The following is an 18,558-nucleotide window of genomic DNA, read 5'->3' as shown; positions in this document are numbered from 1 at the left end:
ACAGAAAAGAAACAAAACAATTGAAATAAGGACTTGCTAGTCAAATCAGATGTGCCTTTTCATCCTGTTCCAAAAGGGACTCTATATGAGCCATCGCACAAACTCATCCTGTTATTCAGATGCTGATGCTGATTCAGATGCTGATTTTAACCATCAAAAGAGTGCAGACAATGAATCTGAGGCATAGCAAAAAGTCATTAAAGAACTACACGACCAAAGCATGTTTAAAAATAAAGCAAAGCAGCACTAAATATTTAAAACCTTTCTCTTAAAATAAGATATTAATTAAGCACTATTTTTAGGGCTTTTTTTTCCATCAACTGATCTCAAATCACTCTGTTGTTACCAAAGTACCATAATTCATGTATTAGAGATGAGGAAAACAAGGTGGATAGATAAAGAATGAAATGATTTATTCAGCGTTGAGGTGTCACCTCACTGGCACCACCAAGATTATAACTTCATTATTTAGGGCATAAAGTGACCGCTTTCACAGCTGAAGAAAGAATCTTGCTTTCCCATATGAACTGTACTGTGAATTCTGGAGGGGAGAGTGGGTGGAACAGTTCTATGTCTTGGTCGGAAGTGCCATGAATGGCTGCTCTGATTTGTTAATGGCACTTACTAGATCTACTATTCCCATAAATATGTGTAGTTGCAACAAAGATTTAAAAACTACAAGAAATCTGAATAATCATAATTCCAATCTCCACATATTACTCAGTTAAAAAAATTTCCAGCATTTTGAAAATATCATTATGTTTATTACATAACAAAAATTTATCTCGGTGCAAACTAACATTTAATAATTTCTGAAAAATAATTTCCCTCTAACAGGACTGTTTTATTTCCTTTTTTTTTTCCTCAGGTAAAAAAATAGGTCTTTTGTGGTCTCCAGTTTGTTTTCTTGGGTTATTTTTTGTTTTGTTTTTTATTTAATGAAGAAAGAAAGAAAAACCCAGAAGCAAAATATCTTGTTGACACTTGGGCTGCCATCATATAATCATAGATGCAAATAAACTAAAAAGACAGCATTTGTAGCAAATACATTTAAAGACTCTTTCTTCTGTTAAGGCTTTTCTGTATCTAACTATATTCAGAACAAGAAGAGAATGACCTTCTAAAAAGTAATGATGGTGATTATCCACATAATGGTTGTAACATGCAAATATACAGCAGCCATGTAAAGGAACAAAAATCAGGCAGCAACTTCATGATGCTTAAGGGCTTCATATTTTACAGCACCAGCATTAATGGAAAAGTTAATGTAGCATTGAATAATAGTGAGTTGCTCAGCTGCTGCTACTGCTGCAGAACATTTAGATCATGGAAATAACACATCATTTTTTCACTCCTATTGCTTTCTTGACCCACAGAAAAACAACTCTCACCCACCCCCAAAATCAGATGCAAAATATTCCTGCATTAGTCAGTTGCTTAAGAAATATGCCCAAGCAGATAATTTTTAAGACCAAAAATGCAAATAAATAATTAAACCACAAAACTCAAAATAATTAAGCAACAGTGCTGAAGAAAATCTCAAAAACTATACTGTGTGACTTAACTCGTACTGTGGTACAAATGCATGCATGAGCACAATCACTTAATGCAGTACACAAAATGAAACAGCACTTTACAGTACTTTTATCTCTTAATTCCTGATCTCAATACATGAAATATCCAGATAAATTATGCACATTAAATTCCCTTGTTTTCGATACACTAGAGAGTAAAAACTACTGAGCGCACTCAATACAGTGTCATTTAAATACTTTTCATTGATCCAAGTCTACAGGAAAGTTTCGGAAGGTAGGCAACACCTAGATACTGTAAATGGAGGCCCATAACTGACTCTAAATTGAATCGCACTGACAACTGTGTTTAGGGAGAAATCTGAAGAAGGCGCCGCAGACCCCACAACTACAAATTGTGTAAACCATGTTACCCCTTCATTATTGCTGGCTGGTTTAGAAAAGAAAAAGAAAGGAAGTTGTTATGTAAATATAGAGTAAATGTTGGAAAATACCAGCAATCTTTCCCTCATTCACAAATTCAGGCAATGACCCTAAGAGTTTTGCTCCTTCTTGATCTGAACTGTAAATTGTGAAGACATATCAGAGTTTAGAATCTCCATTAAGGAAATTAGTCCTTCCTGGAATTCCTGAAAATTATCCCAGCTCATAAAGGACTTCAAACTTTAATCTTTCTGCACTGATGATGGACTAGTAAAGCTTTTTGATTTTGCTGCTGATTGCCTTTTTTTACCATCAGAAGGACAACAAAGTGAAGAGTGGTGAGCATGGTTACGGAAAGCAAAAAGATTCACCCCTTTCTCTTCTGCTCTCAGAATAATCAAAACAGGTGCTACTACTTTGAAATTCAGGCAGCTCAAAAAGTAACACAAACACTTGACTGATACTTTATGGTTTCACTGTTAATGTCAGACGTGAGAATAAAAACTGGGGAGTAAGGACCGCTGCCTCCAGATCCTTCTGAATTTGGTTGTCTGCCAGGTCTAAACTCAAAGGTTTTACAAAATGACTCTTCAGTCACACCTACAGCTGTTTCTCAGTCAGACAGTATTTGTCAGGTAGTATGAAAATCTTCCTCGCCCCTCCTTAATTTATCCGCTCTAGGTGTCCAAGTGACCGCAATTTCTGGAACCGCTATCATCATTCAGTTATGTGTATGCCAATTATATCATTCACTGACCTTTATGCTTCTCTAATGTTTGTGATGATATTAGCTATGAATTTCTAATAGGGTTGAAAAAGTACTAGCAGAAGGTATGTGTCTTGCTTTTACAACTGGTAATACCGACTGGTATGGGGAGAAAAACAACAATAAAAACTTCTGAGTATTAGAGCCAATGGACAACCTAAGAAGCCAGCAGCCAGGAAACGATTGTTTACTAAAAGCTACCTCAAAACCTGCTTGTGATTTAACATCTTATAAATGTTTTGGAAACCACGAATGACAGCAGGAATCTGTCAAAGTTCTCTTGTAAGGGAATGTCCATTCTGGCCTTTTCATTTTTACAGCAGAGATTTTTCCTAAGGAATGTATGTCTTTTAGAAAACAGTAGCATTACAGCTTTACTGTGGGGATTGTGAAAAATTTAATGAAAGAACGGGAAAAGTAAATATATTTCTAATCCTAATACTAGAGAACAAGAATTTAGAAGTACATTTTTTTGCTTTTATTGTACACAAATTGAGAATTTGTTGATTACTTTTAAAGAAGTGGAATCCTCTAAATAAATATTGCATTGAGAGCGCCACCCTTAGCAATTTGTCACTGTGTCACTGAAATAAAGGAGCTATTCTCCTACTTTCAGGATAGGACATTCCTAAGAAAAGATCTTTGCTTAAAATTTAGTGGTGTCCAGCAGAACCTTTTGAACTTCCCTGAACAGCTGGCAATAACACCCTTTCATAGCTCGGCTAAAGATTATCAAGTGATGCAGATATACAGGGAATACCATAGCCAGAACCCGACAGACGACCTGTAGATTTAGCTTCTGCAACGCACACGTTAGAAGAATTGATGTACGTGGCCTCCACTGGATGTCCATTCAGAAAGAAACGGGTCTGTTTCCTTCCAGGGAATACAATATATTAAGATGAATATATATTCATCACCAAACAAAAGCAGCAACATACACAGTGTCATTAGTCCAAAAAGTAAGTCGAAAATTAAGCCTAAGTATATCTGATACACTAAAGGACCATGTACGCTAATGGAAAAATATAATTTGTATGTAAAAAGTAATTTCCTTGTTTTTAAAGACAATGGGTGATATTCCTCTAACATTACTGAATTGTACATGAATTCCAATCTACCTTTTATACTAATTTTAATACTTTGGTTTTATGCCATCAGGCCTCAAACCTTTATAACACCTTCTTTGTTAAAATTGAACAGACAGTATAGTTTTCATTGAGGCCATTATCAGAGAAATTGGTGGCCAGTCCCACAAGTTTCCAATCAGTTTTTCTACATTTTTAATTCCAAGACTGTTAAAAATAAAAAGTAACATATACTTGGGGAACAATTAAACAGTTTGTCTGCCTGGGTCCTCTAAGAGTACACAAACAGAGAAATTCATTAACTCTTCATGATGATCTCAAATGGAAAGACTATTATGAAAGAAACAATTTTTTTCTTACTCAACCTTGGCTGGCATGTAGCCAAATAACGTAGGGTGTTTTTTTATTTTATCTCATGCTTCTCAGTGGTACTTAACTGAGATTAAATCAGAAAGGATAGCAGATTCCATTTTGTTCTAGTGGATACATATCACATCCTGCTCTTGCTCCTGCTGCTCTTCTTTCCTGACAGATTTCACTCAATTAATTTTCAGAGATTTTTAGCTCAACAGTTCAGTATGAAGCTCTACCACTGAAAATACTGTCTGAAGTTCACTAAATAAACTTCCTCTACTGTGAAGCTGTCATCAACTTTGAAAACATCACTTTTGATTCAAGAAAACACAAGAGGTTGGGCGGGGTACTATTCAGTGTAAAAGACTACAGTGTGCCTGGAAATAATGCATTGTTAGTTAATAGAAATTGGAAACTTGAATGTCTATACATTAAAAAAATTTAAAAAAGAACATTTTTTAATAATACCGAAACAACACTTCCACTCACCATGAGGCAAATAGATCATGCTTTACTTCCCTGCATGTTTTCACATAGCACAAGATATATTATGCATAAAAATTAAGGCCCTCTTATGGCAAAGTATCCCAAAGGCTTCAGTAGTATTTCTAAACTGGGCCTAAGAGACGTCAAATTTAGCTTCCTCTTTATGTACGTTTTTATTGCTTCCTACCATTAGTGCAAACATAACTTCTAGTAAATCATCAAAAGAAATTTCTTACACCTGAATCTTTCCTAGATTCAGATTGTGACTGTAACAAAACCAAAAAGCATTCTCACCCAATAAATATAATTTGCTATCCAGAGAGAAGAGAAACAACAGTGGGAATCTGAAAAATAAGTACCCTTACATTTTAAGAAATAATTTCATTTTAATTTTAGTCTGTTGGCATTATGTATACAGAATATTTTTTAAAACAATGGTTAGCATTGTCAAATTGAACAGCAGAAGTACATGTGGCTTATGCATTTTTTTTGTGGATTTTCTAATAATCTAGACAATTGGATGGTTTGCTACATTATTGGGGTTTAAAATGGTTCAGTGCTATTGAATGTTTAAGAAATACTTACAGCATAAGGCAGTATATTCCTGAAGCTGAAACAATCATTAGACTCTGATGTTCATCTATTTTATTGAACTACCCGCAGGGAGCTTTATGGGCGTACTATCATGTCAAGGTCACAGGATTAAGTGAGCAGTGATGACAGTAAACAAGCCTTTTCTGTATATTCTACAGGGTTTTACTGAGTTACTTAAAATGCCATAAACATAAATAGTCTCCTATCTCTACGACACATCCATGACAGATGACTTCAAAATATAACACTCTTGAGCAATGGAGCTTTACAACCTAACCAACAGCCTATATTATTGACAACAGATATCAATATACTGGGGAGCACAAATATTGGGAGAAGCTTGCATTCTGTCATCGTCAGATATTTTATGTCTGTAAGTGTACAAGAAATATATCTACATATACGTCAAACCTCTATGTGAACAGATATTACTGCTGAAAAAAACCAGGTTAAGAAGAAACACGGTTATATAGAAAAAGTAAATGCTATAATAACAAATGTACCAAATCTATACAAGCCGTGTAAAAACAGATAAAAACCCCAAACCTACACAGTACTTTCAATACCAACTTGAATGATTTAATTACTCTTTAGAAGTATACTGTGCATTACCGTATCTATTTTATCAATGAGGAAAGCAGTATAACCAAGTACAGCAACCTCCTTCAAGTCACATGAAGTCTGACAGACATGGTGCTCCTGAGTCAGTCAAAATAAACCTGTGTAAACTTATTTTTTCACTCTAAAAAACCCCAAAATAAAATAATAAAAAAACCCAAACCCAGAAGTGCCAATTGAAAGAGAAATGTCTGCTGGGAATATTTTTCAGAAATCAGAAAAGTGAATTGTCTAAAGATGATCTTCATAGTATAGTATCTGTGAAAGTACAGACTGTGCTAACAAAATGCATACAGAAACACCAAACCCGAGGAACCCTCCAGCTAAGCTATATTAAGGTAAGAAGGAAGGGACAAGGCTCTGGTTGCTGGCCTCTGTGTCCAACAAACCATGAAACACTGAAAACACCTGAAAACAGGACCTCTTTGGCGGTGCTTCAGGAGCAGCAGTTGCGCCCACACTTGCCTATCACTCCCCTGTAGTAATACTGCAGGATACGACTCCAAGCAGATTAGAAGTTACTGCAGACAAAGCAAGAGGAGATAAAGTGAAATGGGCACAAGCACAGAGTATTTCTGGTTGATGGTAAAGGTATGGATAGATGAAGGCTGTAGCTGATAAGGACACAACAGATACTGCTGAGAGGAGATCTTTGATTTCCTCAAACATGGGACAATGAACCAAAACAAAAACCTGCTATGCAGAGATAAAAGATTTTCTTTTTAGCATCAGATGACCTGTATGATTGATGCATTGACTTAGGAAAGCTCTAAACTAGTTTGAAGGAGGATGATGTGGTACAACCACAGAGAATCAAAAATGGGAGAAAACTCATCTCGAAGGTTGATTTTTTTTTTTTTTTTAACTTGGGAGGGAAGAGGGGAAGGAGAAAAAAACAACTGAGGAGACAAGAAAAATGGATCAGTCTATTACATATCTTAGCTGATTACACACTGCAATGAGGAAAATGGGCAATACAGGAACTAAGTCTTAGTATCCAGAAGATAAAACTTAGGCTGGCATCACAGAAGCTTGCCAAGACAAATCAGCGTTTGTTCCTGTGAAAAACAAGAAAGAAATACTTTTTGTTTAGCACATAATAGTTTACTTCCTCTGAATTTCAGAGACAGCCATGAAACATGTTTATTGAAAGTCTGGGCAATGTTAAAAGAAAAAAAAAGGTAGTACTGCACTTTGAGATACAACAGAAAAAATCTCCACCACCACCTCTGAACGAAGATGGAGACATGAGATATTTTAGGTTTTTTAAACAACTGAACGAAAAAAGACCAAGCTTGGTGGTACAGGGCTCATGTATTAAAACTATAGATCTTAAAAAAAAAGAAGTTATAAAAAGATGTATGTTTTGTATACATGTGTATGCTATCTTAAAAAGTAGTTTAAGCTCAGTAAGGTATTTTACATTTGATTCTGACAAGTTCAAGTTTTTTTCATGAGAATATTTAAGAGGAAATATATCTAGAATGAAAATAATCACTGAGAGTTCCTATTTCCAAGGAAAAACATTAATCCTACAGAACAACTAAGTTTAAATCCCCCAAACTTAGAAAATTTCAGGAAACTGGTGGATAATCCCCTGTTCAAATAAACTTGCCACAATTTCTAAAACTGAAATTACATACACAACGCCAAACAATCCTGATGTGGAAGGAAGATAAAATATACTAAAACACCAATGTGGTTGTAATCAAGAGCTCTTTAATAAACTCACATAATCAAAAAGGAAATGTAACAAGGAGAAAAAAAAAAGGAGGAGGACAGGGCAATCCCTGTCACTTACTTAGCAGTTCTTTGGAAATTTATGAAGGATAGGTGTGATTCCAGATGACTGGAAAAGAATGCTGTGTGGTCTTAAAAGGGGGAAAACACACTAAATGCATTATAAACTAATGTTTACCTTTGATACATGCAAAGATACTAGAAGAATTTATCAATCAGATAATTAATCTGAAACAAGTAATGTGGGTTTACTATGAACAAATAATTTCCTTCACACCTTTGCCATTTTATTTATTTGTTTATTCATCTATAGCATAATTGGAATAGCGATCTTTTAACACAAGAGTACTTACTGTTCGCATAGACTAAGAAATACATAACAGTATAAGAGAGGAATACATGAATGGTTAAAACCTGGATTTTTTATAGTGAGTATCAAAGGTTCATGACCAGATTGGGAATGTTTTCAAGTGGGAGGCTGTATGGGTTGTTTCCTGAATTCTGCTGTATTAAACACTTCAACTTTGATGGAGAATCAGAGAAAATCCACAATAAAACTTAAGGTGACAACAAGCTGTGAGAATTGTAAGCATAGTGCAGGAGAATAGTAATTCAAAATTATTTCAAAAAGTCTCAAATCCGTAAGATAAAAGAGAGAGACAACAGTCTTAAAAACAATTAGAAGCACAGATACAAAACAGCAAGTGATTGCCAATTAGTAGAAGGGAGTAAGAGCCTGCAGAGTGGTTCTGGAAAGTACTGACTGAGCCTACAATCTCATTTTAGAATGCATCAGTAAAGCTATAGTGTGAAACAAACTTAAGTAGAGTTGTGCATGGTTGAGGGCTCACCTGCAATCAAGTGCCCAGATTACAGTACCTCTTCCTAAGGAAGATGTAGGCAAACTGCAAGGAATCTAAAGCAAGACACCAACATTATACAAGCTATAGATAATTTAAGCAGTAAAGGAAGACTGAAAAAACTGCGTTTGTCTAGTCTGGAAGTCAACAGCCTGAAAGGACAGTATCAGCTTCCGAACACTTTGAGAAGGACTAGGTTTAAAACCAGGTATAATTAATCTAATTTGTAGCAAAGAAAATGATCCTATAATGCACACGCAAATTCAACTATAAAGCTATCAAAGACATAGAACAGGTTTTCTCAGGTGTTTGCAGAATTCCACTCTCCCCCCGTCAAAGAAAGGGGGATGCAAACATGTGATAGGGATGTACCAGACTACGCCTGCCTTAGTGCCTGAGGATGATTTAATCTTCAGTTCCTTTCCACACTCTACTCTGAATGTCTCAAATTTATTTTACAAACATATGGTTGGACATAAATATATTTCAAATAAAAAAGTACAAGACACATTAAGGTTTTTAGAGGAGGGGAATCAAAATGGGTCCACTGGGTTTTCACTTCTGGTTAAACTTTGCATTTCTGATGTTTCCAACAAAAATGTCTGAGAAGTCTGTCAAAACACTACATATGTTTCTCTTAGAAAAAGCCATTTTGTACAGCTTTGCATTCATATTCTGTAATCTACTTGAAGCATCACATGGGAAAGAATCCTGGAGTGTAATGGTACTACAACAGCTTACTGCAACTTAAAAATACGATGTTTCTCACCCATTCTATGTCACAAAATAAAGAATAAATCAAAGGATTTTCATTTCTGAGAAAAAAAAGGCCTTCTTAGAAACAGAAAACTTACTTTTTCAGAACCTTCTAATCTATGGCTTTTGTTCCTTTTTTATTCTTGGCTTTCTAAACTTACATATAGAGAAGATGGGAAATCCACTGATGTATTGCATAGCTATTACTAGACAGACGCGGGAGAAAAAGTGAGAATCATGTGAGGAAAGTGTTATCTGCCTAATGAGAAATTCTTCCCTCACGGTTTCTACTGAGTTCCTACTTCTATCTAAATTGGAGGCAGGGAAAGAAGGAGTACAGATGCTAGGAACATTGTCCAATACCAGCAATGGTTGGTCCAGTCTGCTGGTACCCACTGCAGAGGCTGTTTCCACTGCAGGAACTAGGAGGAAAACATGAAGAAAGGCAGCTGGATTTCGAAGCCCTACTGAGATGGGGAAACTTCAAAATCGAGACTGACTGAAATTGCGATTCCTCAGGAAATCCCGAGCTGAAAATCCAAGGAGTCTCAGTGAGTATTTGATGGACCTATCATGTCTGCTCGTCCTATCTTTCTGTTTCTTAAGCACTCACTTACAGTGGAAGATAGGTTACAGGGCTAGATGGACCGCCGGTCTGAACCACTATGGTTATTATTGTGACTGGTATCCCAGAAGCTGAACGGCTGCATGTGCACATGCTAGCTCTATGGCTAGACTTAAGTGGGAGCAGAAGTCCCTCTCAGTTTGTTAAGGTTGGCCTTCCTCTTAATATATGTTTACTTTAAAATTCCCTTGTTACTGCTGCAATGAAAATATATATAGTAAATTGATTGTATGCAATTTGGATTTGTATTCTGATTGCTGTTGCAGTTAAAGATTCTGCTGACATCTAAAGTTCTGTTGTTCTAAAGCTTAACGAAAAACAACATTGGCAAAACCTTCCTCTTTGAGTTTGCCATGAAGCAAAAGCAGAAAAAGAAATTTTAGGCAGAAACAGAGAACATATTGAAGAGAAGTGAAAAAAACAAGGAAGAAAAAATAATTCTCTTACTGCAGAAGTAATAACGTGAAAGAAAATGCAGAGGCCTGCCTTCTTTAATATGAAATACAATGTACTGTATTTCCTAGAGATAAACAAGTCTTTCTGTAGAGCTGAACAAGTCTTCCCTGAGTACCATGTGTTTCCCAACATTGGAAAACACTACCGCTTTCCAAAGAAAATATTTTCTTCTGAGGTTTCTTTCAGCTGTGGGAAAAAATCCATGGTGAACAGCACCACAGTGCAAAACAGCTGAGTAACCTTGCACAAATACAGAACTGAATAAATCTCACGTAAGCAAACTGTGCACTCACTCGTACAGCCCATCTCCAGTTATACAATACTCCTTTCTTGGCAGCTATCTCTATGCTGCAAATGGCATCCTACATCTAATGTCCTATTATTAGAAAAGGATACAGAATTATTCTATACCCCTTTTTCCATCATGCTCGTCAAATGCCACAGCACCATTAGTAAGAGCTCCTTCAAATAGTTTCTGCCTTCCATGACAGCAGTAAGCAATCGGGGGGGACGAAGGAAGAGGGTACGCAATGGGTAGGGGATGTAATATAATGGGTGCAGAGCAGCAGGAGCAGAACAAAGTTGAAAGCATAATAAGAAAGGTAAGAAGGGGATTGAAATAGTAAAATACTACAGAAGAGTGATCAGAGTAGAAAAATAGTCTCATTCACATTTATGTTTAAATCCTGCTACAGAAGGGTGACTCATACTGGACCTAAAAGGTGAATAATGCTGACACATTTGCTGACCTCAAGGAATCTCAAGTAGCGCAGTTAAGTAAAAACCACAGAAGACAGAAAAGCATTTTCTTAATGTTTTGTTGTGGTGAAATAATCTGAGAACTAAATATTTGGAACTTGTAATCAGGATAGCTAATGAATGAGCTGGAAAGTGTGCAGTTCCATCAGATCAGTCTGGAAGGATCTGTTCTGCAAAGAAAAACAGATTCCACCGATTCCAGAAACATAGACAATTCATAGTTCTTACAGAGTATGTGGGGAGATGCAGAACCTTACAGGCCCTCTAACAACGGGCATGTCAAACACACTTCTGGATCCAGCAGACAGGATCTGGCCCTACATCTTTTCCACTGTTCTAAAGCTCCCTTTGTAATTTATGTTAAAATAAGCCAGAAATGAATGAATGGCTAAACCAGATGAAGCCGATTTGCAGTGGGGGACAGGATCAGTTCTGTGTCTCTCTGAACTTCCTAAGACAGCAGCTAGTACAGAGATGGAGTCAGAGCATGCCAAAGGCCGGCTGTAAGGGAAACGCCGCCTTACTAAATTCCTGCATTCTGGTCTCCCTTGCTGTAAACTGGAAACATTTGGTTTAGAAGCAGCGTCATCCCAGAATCAACGTATTGAACTGCCAAGCCCCATAGGCTCAGAAAAGGGGAGTTTTCCTCTTTCTGCTCTCCCCCCAGCCCCCAGCAGAACCCAATCTCCGCAGAAGCACATGCCGTAGTGAGAGGTAAAACTAGCTGTCTGGCAAGAAACTTTTTATTTCCAGCCCGTCTCCCCAGACAAATTTGGTCTTCACCACAGAATGAGTTTGACAGCTCTGCCCTCCACCATGAATGATTAATTTGTTATGGGTGTCTAGTTTAACCAAAGATGGATTTGAACAGAAAAAGCCCTTGTATACTTGCTATTTGGTAAAGCTGCTTTAATGTAGGTGGAACCTCCTTCATCAAATCACGGAAAGCAAAAGAACCAAGTCTCATTTTTAAATGTCATTTTTCTCATTATAGTAATCCTCCTGTGTATATCAAAACTGATCATGTGAAAATATCTATGACAAGTATTTCATATTTAGATTTAGAACACAAACTGAAACTCAGAACTCTTTGTATTGCCCTAGATTGCCTTAAACCTAGCGAAACTGTAAGGTAGAGCTATAAATACAGTATTCTTGAACAAAAGTTTTTAAAAAGTTGAGATATCTGATTAAACCAAGAAGCTGAAATAAGAGAATACTCCAAATAAATATGGTAACATATTATGGCCCAAAACACAGGCATGCATATGGCTGATAAGGAATTCAAACTGTGTGTACAGACAGGTTTCACTAAACTTTTTTTTTTTTTTAAGAAAGATGTGTATGGGGAGAGAAGCAGATGGGGAGGAAGAGAAGCACCATATGAAGCTGACAGAGAAGACAGAAGGAAGCATATGTTGTGACATGAAGACTATAACCCTGAAAAAAGCTAAGGGTAAGTGCTGGCTTAAAGAAGCTTTGAACGCTAAGCTATGAAACACCCTGTTTGATTCTTCCTGAGTTCAAGGAAATAGGATGTTGCATATTCACTCTGAATAAGTGGCAATACATCAAAGAAATAACGAACTTATCAATTTCTCATCTGAATGGGAAAAACCTGCAGAATTCTAATTTTGGTAGAATGCTGAAATTAGGGAAAAAACAGTCTGTTTAGGGTAAGCTATTACGAAAATACCTAAAAGTGTCAAATTGCCAAAATGAGGAAAACAGAATTAGTTTGGGTTAAGGGCACAAACGGGATTTATAACAAACTAAAAAGATTTATTTTGAAATCTATTATTCTTTGTCTGTGATATGTAGAAGAAAATAAGATGATTCAATAATTTGCTTTTGTTGTAGAGGAGTTGATGCTCAAACCTGCAAGAAATGGAGCAAAAGAACTTTGGTTTTCACTTTAAGAGGTGAAGGGAAAATATTTGTGAAGGAGGAGAGAAGTTAACACTGATAAGCAATATAAAATAAAGTTTTTTTTCAAAACTGTTAATTACCATTTTTAGACAGAAGGAGATGAAAGAGTAGACAGGTTCTCAGACCAACTCAAACTGTACTGATTGATTAATGTATGGACAGGGATAGATTGTACAATGGTACTGTGTTTGTAGGCATTTATTCAAGTGGTGGAGCACTTCCATGTAGTTAATTCCTCCTTCATAAATGAATAGCTACTTAAGAAGGTAATTGAAATGCAAGTCACCTACGATGTTATGTTATTTTTAATTCAACTATCTTTATGTAACTATAACTTAGAATTGAAAGTTTCACATGGTATTTTGTTGACTCACACCATTCAGCTTCATTCTTGTTTCTTCAGACATTTTGAGAAGAGTTTATGATAATATATTAAAAATTCATAATTTACAAATACTATAGAATTTCACTCATCACACCCCTTGTTTTTCATCCCAGTGCTGTTTCTGTGTTTCTTAATAGTCTGTTTGTTTCTTAATAACAAAGAGTAAACTTTGTGGCACCTACAGATTAAACACAGTAAATGCTGGTTGCTGCTTTCTGCAAAAACAATACACGCAGATGCAAAAGCTGGGGATGCTTACAAGCTCTTTGTGGAGCTTGTAAGGAAAAATTTTCTCTACAGCCGGGTCATAGTTCACAAAATGAGACCTTAATATTTTATAACACGAGCATCTATGTCAAAGAACCTTAAAATTGTTCTTTACCTTGTAGAGAGACAAACCAAGCCACATATAGATGTACTATATGCTACAATTATCAGTAAACCAGTAGCTGTAGACTGTGTATGTGATAGAGAATTGAAGCTTTTAAGAACCACACTCCTCCCCCCCCAGTAGTTTCTTACCTATCTTACCCATTTTGGTCGTCAAAAGGCATTGCTATTGCCCAAGTATTTACCATGCAGAAGTGGTTGCTTGTTTCTTTCCCTGCCCCTTCTGGGCCTGAGAACAATATCCCAAATTCACCGTTTCAGCGAACGGTCTCCAGCTCCCACGGGGGACAGCAGACCAGCAGTGTGTGCCTTCAGAACCAGGAACACTCTCCCCAACAGAAACGATGGAATCACTACAGAGGTCTGGAGGTCTGCAGTGTCAACCTATTTTTTTTTTTTTTTTTAAGTAAGTCTGTATTCCAGTCAGGCTGTATCTCCTGGGGCACAGAGAAGCATCGGTTTATAAAGAGGCTGCTAATGTTGTAACTGTTTGTCAGGAATTAAAAATGGAGACTTGAAGCCTGCTGTGTCTCTTGCTGGTCAAGACCAAAGGTAGGTACAATTTGAGAACCCATCTCAACTTCCATCATATAAAAAGTATTGGAGGAACTACCTAATTACCAGCAGTTTTTGCCTTCTGTGCCGAAGCAGTTTAGCGAGCCCCCTCTCTACTTTCTGCACCTGCAGCCTTTTAATTCCGCCCACTGAGAACCAGTGACCTTGGTCCTTAACGAGGCTCGGAGCGTCTGCCACCGGCCATCTCCCCCTGCCTGCCGCCATGCCAGGCCCTTCCGTTCACAGCCCGCCAGGCCCCGTGACGGAAGGTGCCCTTGTGTGGTGGATCACACAGCTGCCACGGCAAACCTGAGGCCATCTGCTTCCTGATGGTCTCCTGCAGGTGGGGAACCCCACCTGGAGACCTCATGCTGTCTCCATGTCCCCTCTTCTCCGGGTGAAGCAGCAGCCCGCGGCTAAAACACCGACCAGGCCGGCAGCCGCGCCTAACACGGCGAGCACCGAAATGAGAAAGCGGCCCTGCAAGTAATTGAGAAGCGGACACACCGGCGAAGCGGCATGACAGGAATAAAATAAAGAGTTTCTTTTGTCTGATGTAAGAAATCTGCTAGGTTTGTCACAGGTGTCAAGCTGCTTCACGGCCCATCAAAAAGTATCGTGGACTGAAGAGCAAAAAAAGCCGCAGCGGTGGTCTGTTGCCATTTAGGATGCAATCAACAGTCCTGGAGAGGAAAGTTATCTGGCCCAAAGAAGAGATGGTCTCCTGAAGAAGTCAGTGACCAGGAACCGATTTAAGTGTCTGCAGCCATTCACGAACTTGAGCAACAACATTATTCAACAATTCAAAGACATTAAAAGGACTGAAAATTGCACTTGTTTTCATCAGGTTCGAGTCCCCAGATACACAGCTTTAAGCCTCAACTAGAGATAACACGAGTGTCCATTATGGAGTAAGGCTGTTTTGAATTAACCATATCACAGTCATCTACTAGTCATTTTTGTAATTGCCACCAGAATGTCTCTGGTGTTAGACTACAGAGTTTCTATAGGACTGTATTTCCACACTTCCTACCACCTTAAAAAATAAATACATCTCCATCATCATCCAGGAAATACGGATTTTTTTGGAAGATATATGGATGATGAACATGAAAAATTTCATTTTTTTTTTTAAACACTGCATAACTGCAAGAACCAACTAGAGAGAATTACAAAAAGAATGAACAGTATATGTGGTATTTATTAAACCTTATTACTGATGTGTCAAATTTATTACTTGGCAACTTTTCTAATAGGCTTAAGCCCTAGATATGTATTCAAGCTAAATCCAGATAGATTTTTTTTAAAGAAAATATTTATCTAGAGAAAAGTTTTTGTATTAGTCTGTCAGTCTCAACTAGATTTTTACTGAAAAGGGTTTTCAGAGCTAAAATGGAACTTCCTGTTCTGCTCTGCCTGACTCAGAGCAGACTTAAACAGGATTTAAGTAGAAAAATCAAGCTGTAAAAATTTGGATATTTGGGAGCAGAACTTCCTTGATTTCTCTTCTTTGAGCTGTTCCGCTCTGAATAAATAATCACGTATTTGTGGCTAGAATGCACAAAGAAGAAAGAGACTTGGCGGTCTCTAGTTTTGCAGACAGGGCACTCACATGGCAGACCCAAGCTCAAGACCTTGCTGTGAATGAAGGAAGCAATTTCAGCTCAAGTCTTCCACGTGAGGGTGAGCACCTTAGCCACTGGCTATTTTTGTGACTCAAAAGAGCAAGGCTCTGGGTTTTGGCATGATATATGAAAATGTTTAATTTCACCTCTGTGTTGAATAGAATGAATTTTTAAAAACAGGACTCAATACAGCTCTGACTAAAACCTCAAATACTATAATATCACTCACATACACTAGAAATCATATATTTTGGATCTATTTACTTATCTATTTATTTATTTAACAGGAGAACCTGCAGAATTGAGCTGCTCTTTGGTTATCTTCAGCTTTGCACACACTACATTTAAGTACAATGTAAGTTTTGCTCCAAGCATACAGACTTTGACCGTGCGTGGCTGGCACTGACTACTGATTTGTTGTAGAAGAGTTAAAATTTACCAGTGGATCTTACCAGTTCATTAGTTGCACAGAAAAAGCTATAAACAGAAGAAAGCGTTAGACAGCAACTCAAGTGACCTGGTTCTGCTGGTTATTCTAATACTGACTTACTCTACAATATCAGACAAGTCATTTTGATTCTCTCTTCTTTATTTCAGGCTTCCTCTGTCAACGTCTATATGGAAATCTCTACCTCTCTCAATATGTCATTCAGAACACTCCACTCAGATTCTAATACTGGTAGGAGCCTCAAAACCTGCTGACATACTAACAGTAAAACTGCATTATAATCAACAAATACCCATTACAATTTATTTAAAATACGGTCAAATACTATGTTCGCAGCCTATAAAGAAGTTTGATCTGTGAATCTTTAGCAAAGAGGACTTCTCGAGAACCAGCTGAAGAAAAGACTAACAGAGAAAATATATTTTAGTAATACTAGCTCCTAATACATTCATATTTCAGTTATACAATGACTGCTTCTCTTAAACTTTGAAAGTAACATTTAAAGGCACACATTTTATGTTTGCAGCTTACCTGTGAGAAACAGCTCCCCAGGCACCATGCTTATTTGTTAGTATGTTGAGTATCTTCTGTTTCAGCTGGTTGGCTGTAACGTGATCTCGATGCTTAGCAGCACTGATAAGGTGATCACACATCTTCTCCTCCTCTCTTCTGTCAGCAGCATACTGAGCACACTGCGACTAGGAATGAAAGTACATCTACTTCATAAAAGATAGGCTATTTAGAGTCACCTTAAGGTTATTATTTACTAAAACTCTTTAAACATGACAAGAATTCATTAAAATACTTTTAAAAGGAGTAGGACACACCATTCAATTGAAATGGTTCTACTACTATATATATCCATGGGAAAATTGAAATATCAAGGGCAAAGACAACAGAATTGCAATTAAAAACATTTAGCTATACATCTCTGCATGTAGATGTATGACCACAGATATGCCTTAAAAGTTGGTCTTTATTTGTAAAAGTTTCATGTGTTCTCAGGTATAAAATACAGGTATAACATACATAGCATAATATACAGGAAAAAAATATGTACACTGTTTTTGATTTTTAAATTGCAATAAAACCTACAATTAAAAAGCCATTTGATAATTTTTATTATTACGGATGCTAAAGAGAAACTCTTTTAGCTATGAAATTAAGGAGCATATTTTCTATTTCATATCACAACATGAAAAATTTTCATAACATACCACCACTTCTAAAAAACCCTAATGGTTAAAAACTGAAAAAGATCTAATGTTTTCTTCATGTTTCCTTTAAGAGATAACTACCTCTAAAATAAATGCTGTGGCTATTGACCTTCATGCAAATTTGTTTCTAACACTGTCAAAACTCTGTAGTGTATTTTAGTTTTGATAAATCCTTTCTTTATGTATAATAAACTCAATATAATTTTTCCACTTCTTTTCTCAAAATCATATTAAGTTCAAATTCAATTTCTCCTCCTAGTAAAGATCCTTTCAAAATGTCTAAACAAAGCAAATGTAGCCATACTAATTAAAATAACTCCATTGTAAGTATCATTTTCTAGGTATAAATTACAAAGGCTAGATTATTCTCAAAACAGCTAATTTAAAATCACCTTTTAAGAGGCATTTTTGCATGCATAGTTATGTGTACCACTCTAGAACATTTAACCAACATTCAGTGCTGTAACACAGCACTGAATAGAATCCTATTTTCTAGTATTCAAAAGAGCAACTAAAATTAAATTAACCATATACTAAATTGTAGCTTATTCTTCATATTTCTGCACACTACCTTTTTAGTACAGATCACGTTAGCATTCAGAAAGAATTTAACAGTGGTCTTTCCACTGTGTTACAGCCATTATTTCAAGTGATCTAGCTGGAAAAGAACAATTGTTACACTAATTCATAAAGGGTTAATTCATTTTTCAATTTATCTTCTTGTACAGGGAAGCACCAATTAGTACAATGATCCGCCTTAGTAATGAGGTTAATATTTCACCAGCTCATTGGACAGTAAAATTAAATTTTCATTTTTCTTCCTGAACAATTACAAAGGTTAACAAAATGAAAGTTAACTGTGAAGCACCCATTCCGGGAGGAATTTCCCTGGCCCTGACTGCAACTGGAGGCACGGGATAAAATTTAGATGCTGGTCCATGGCCTCCCCACC

General features: G+C 36.8%; 1 protein-coding gene across 6 annotated transcripts in view; it reads right to left on the bottom strand.

The window, feature by feature from the left end:
• The window catches only part of NBEA (neurobeachin), a 511,508-nt gene that overhangs the window by 219,067 nt on the left and 273,883 nt on the right, over positions 1–18,558 (bottom strand). For all 6 annotated transcript variants that reach the window (XM_052812195.1, XM_052812196.1, XM_052812200.1 and 3 more), the window contains one exon: positions 16,921–17,087. In XM_052812195.1, the coding sequence (XP_052668155.1) occupies positions 16,921–17,087 (167 nt within the window). The remainder of the gene's footprint in view (positions 1–16,920; positions 17,088–18,558) is intronic.

Source organism: Harpia harpyja, chromosome 17, assembly GCF_026419915.1.
Source record: "Harpia harpyja isolate bHarHar1 chromosome 17, bHarHar1 primary haplotype, whole genome shotgun sequence".
In the NCBI taxonomy this organism is placed as follows: domain Eukaryota; kingdom Metazoa; phylum Chordata; class Aves; order Accipitriformes; family Accipitridae; genus Harpia; species Harpia harpyja.
The sequence above is the reverse complement of the archived record's forward strand: the minus strand, read 5'-3'. Positions and strand labels throughout refer to the sequence as shown.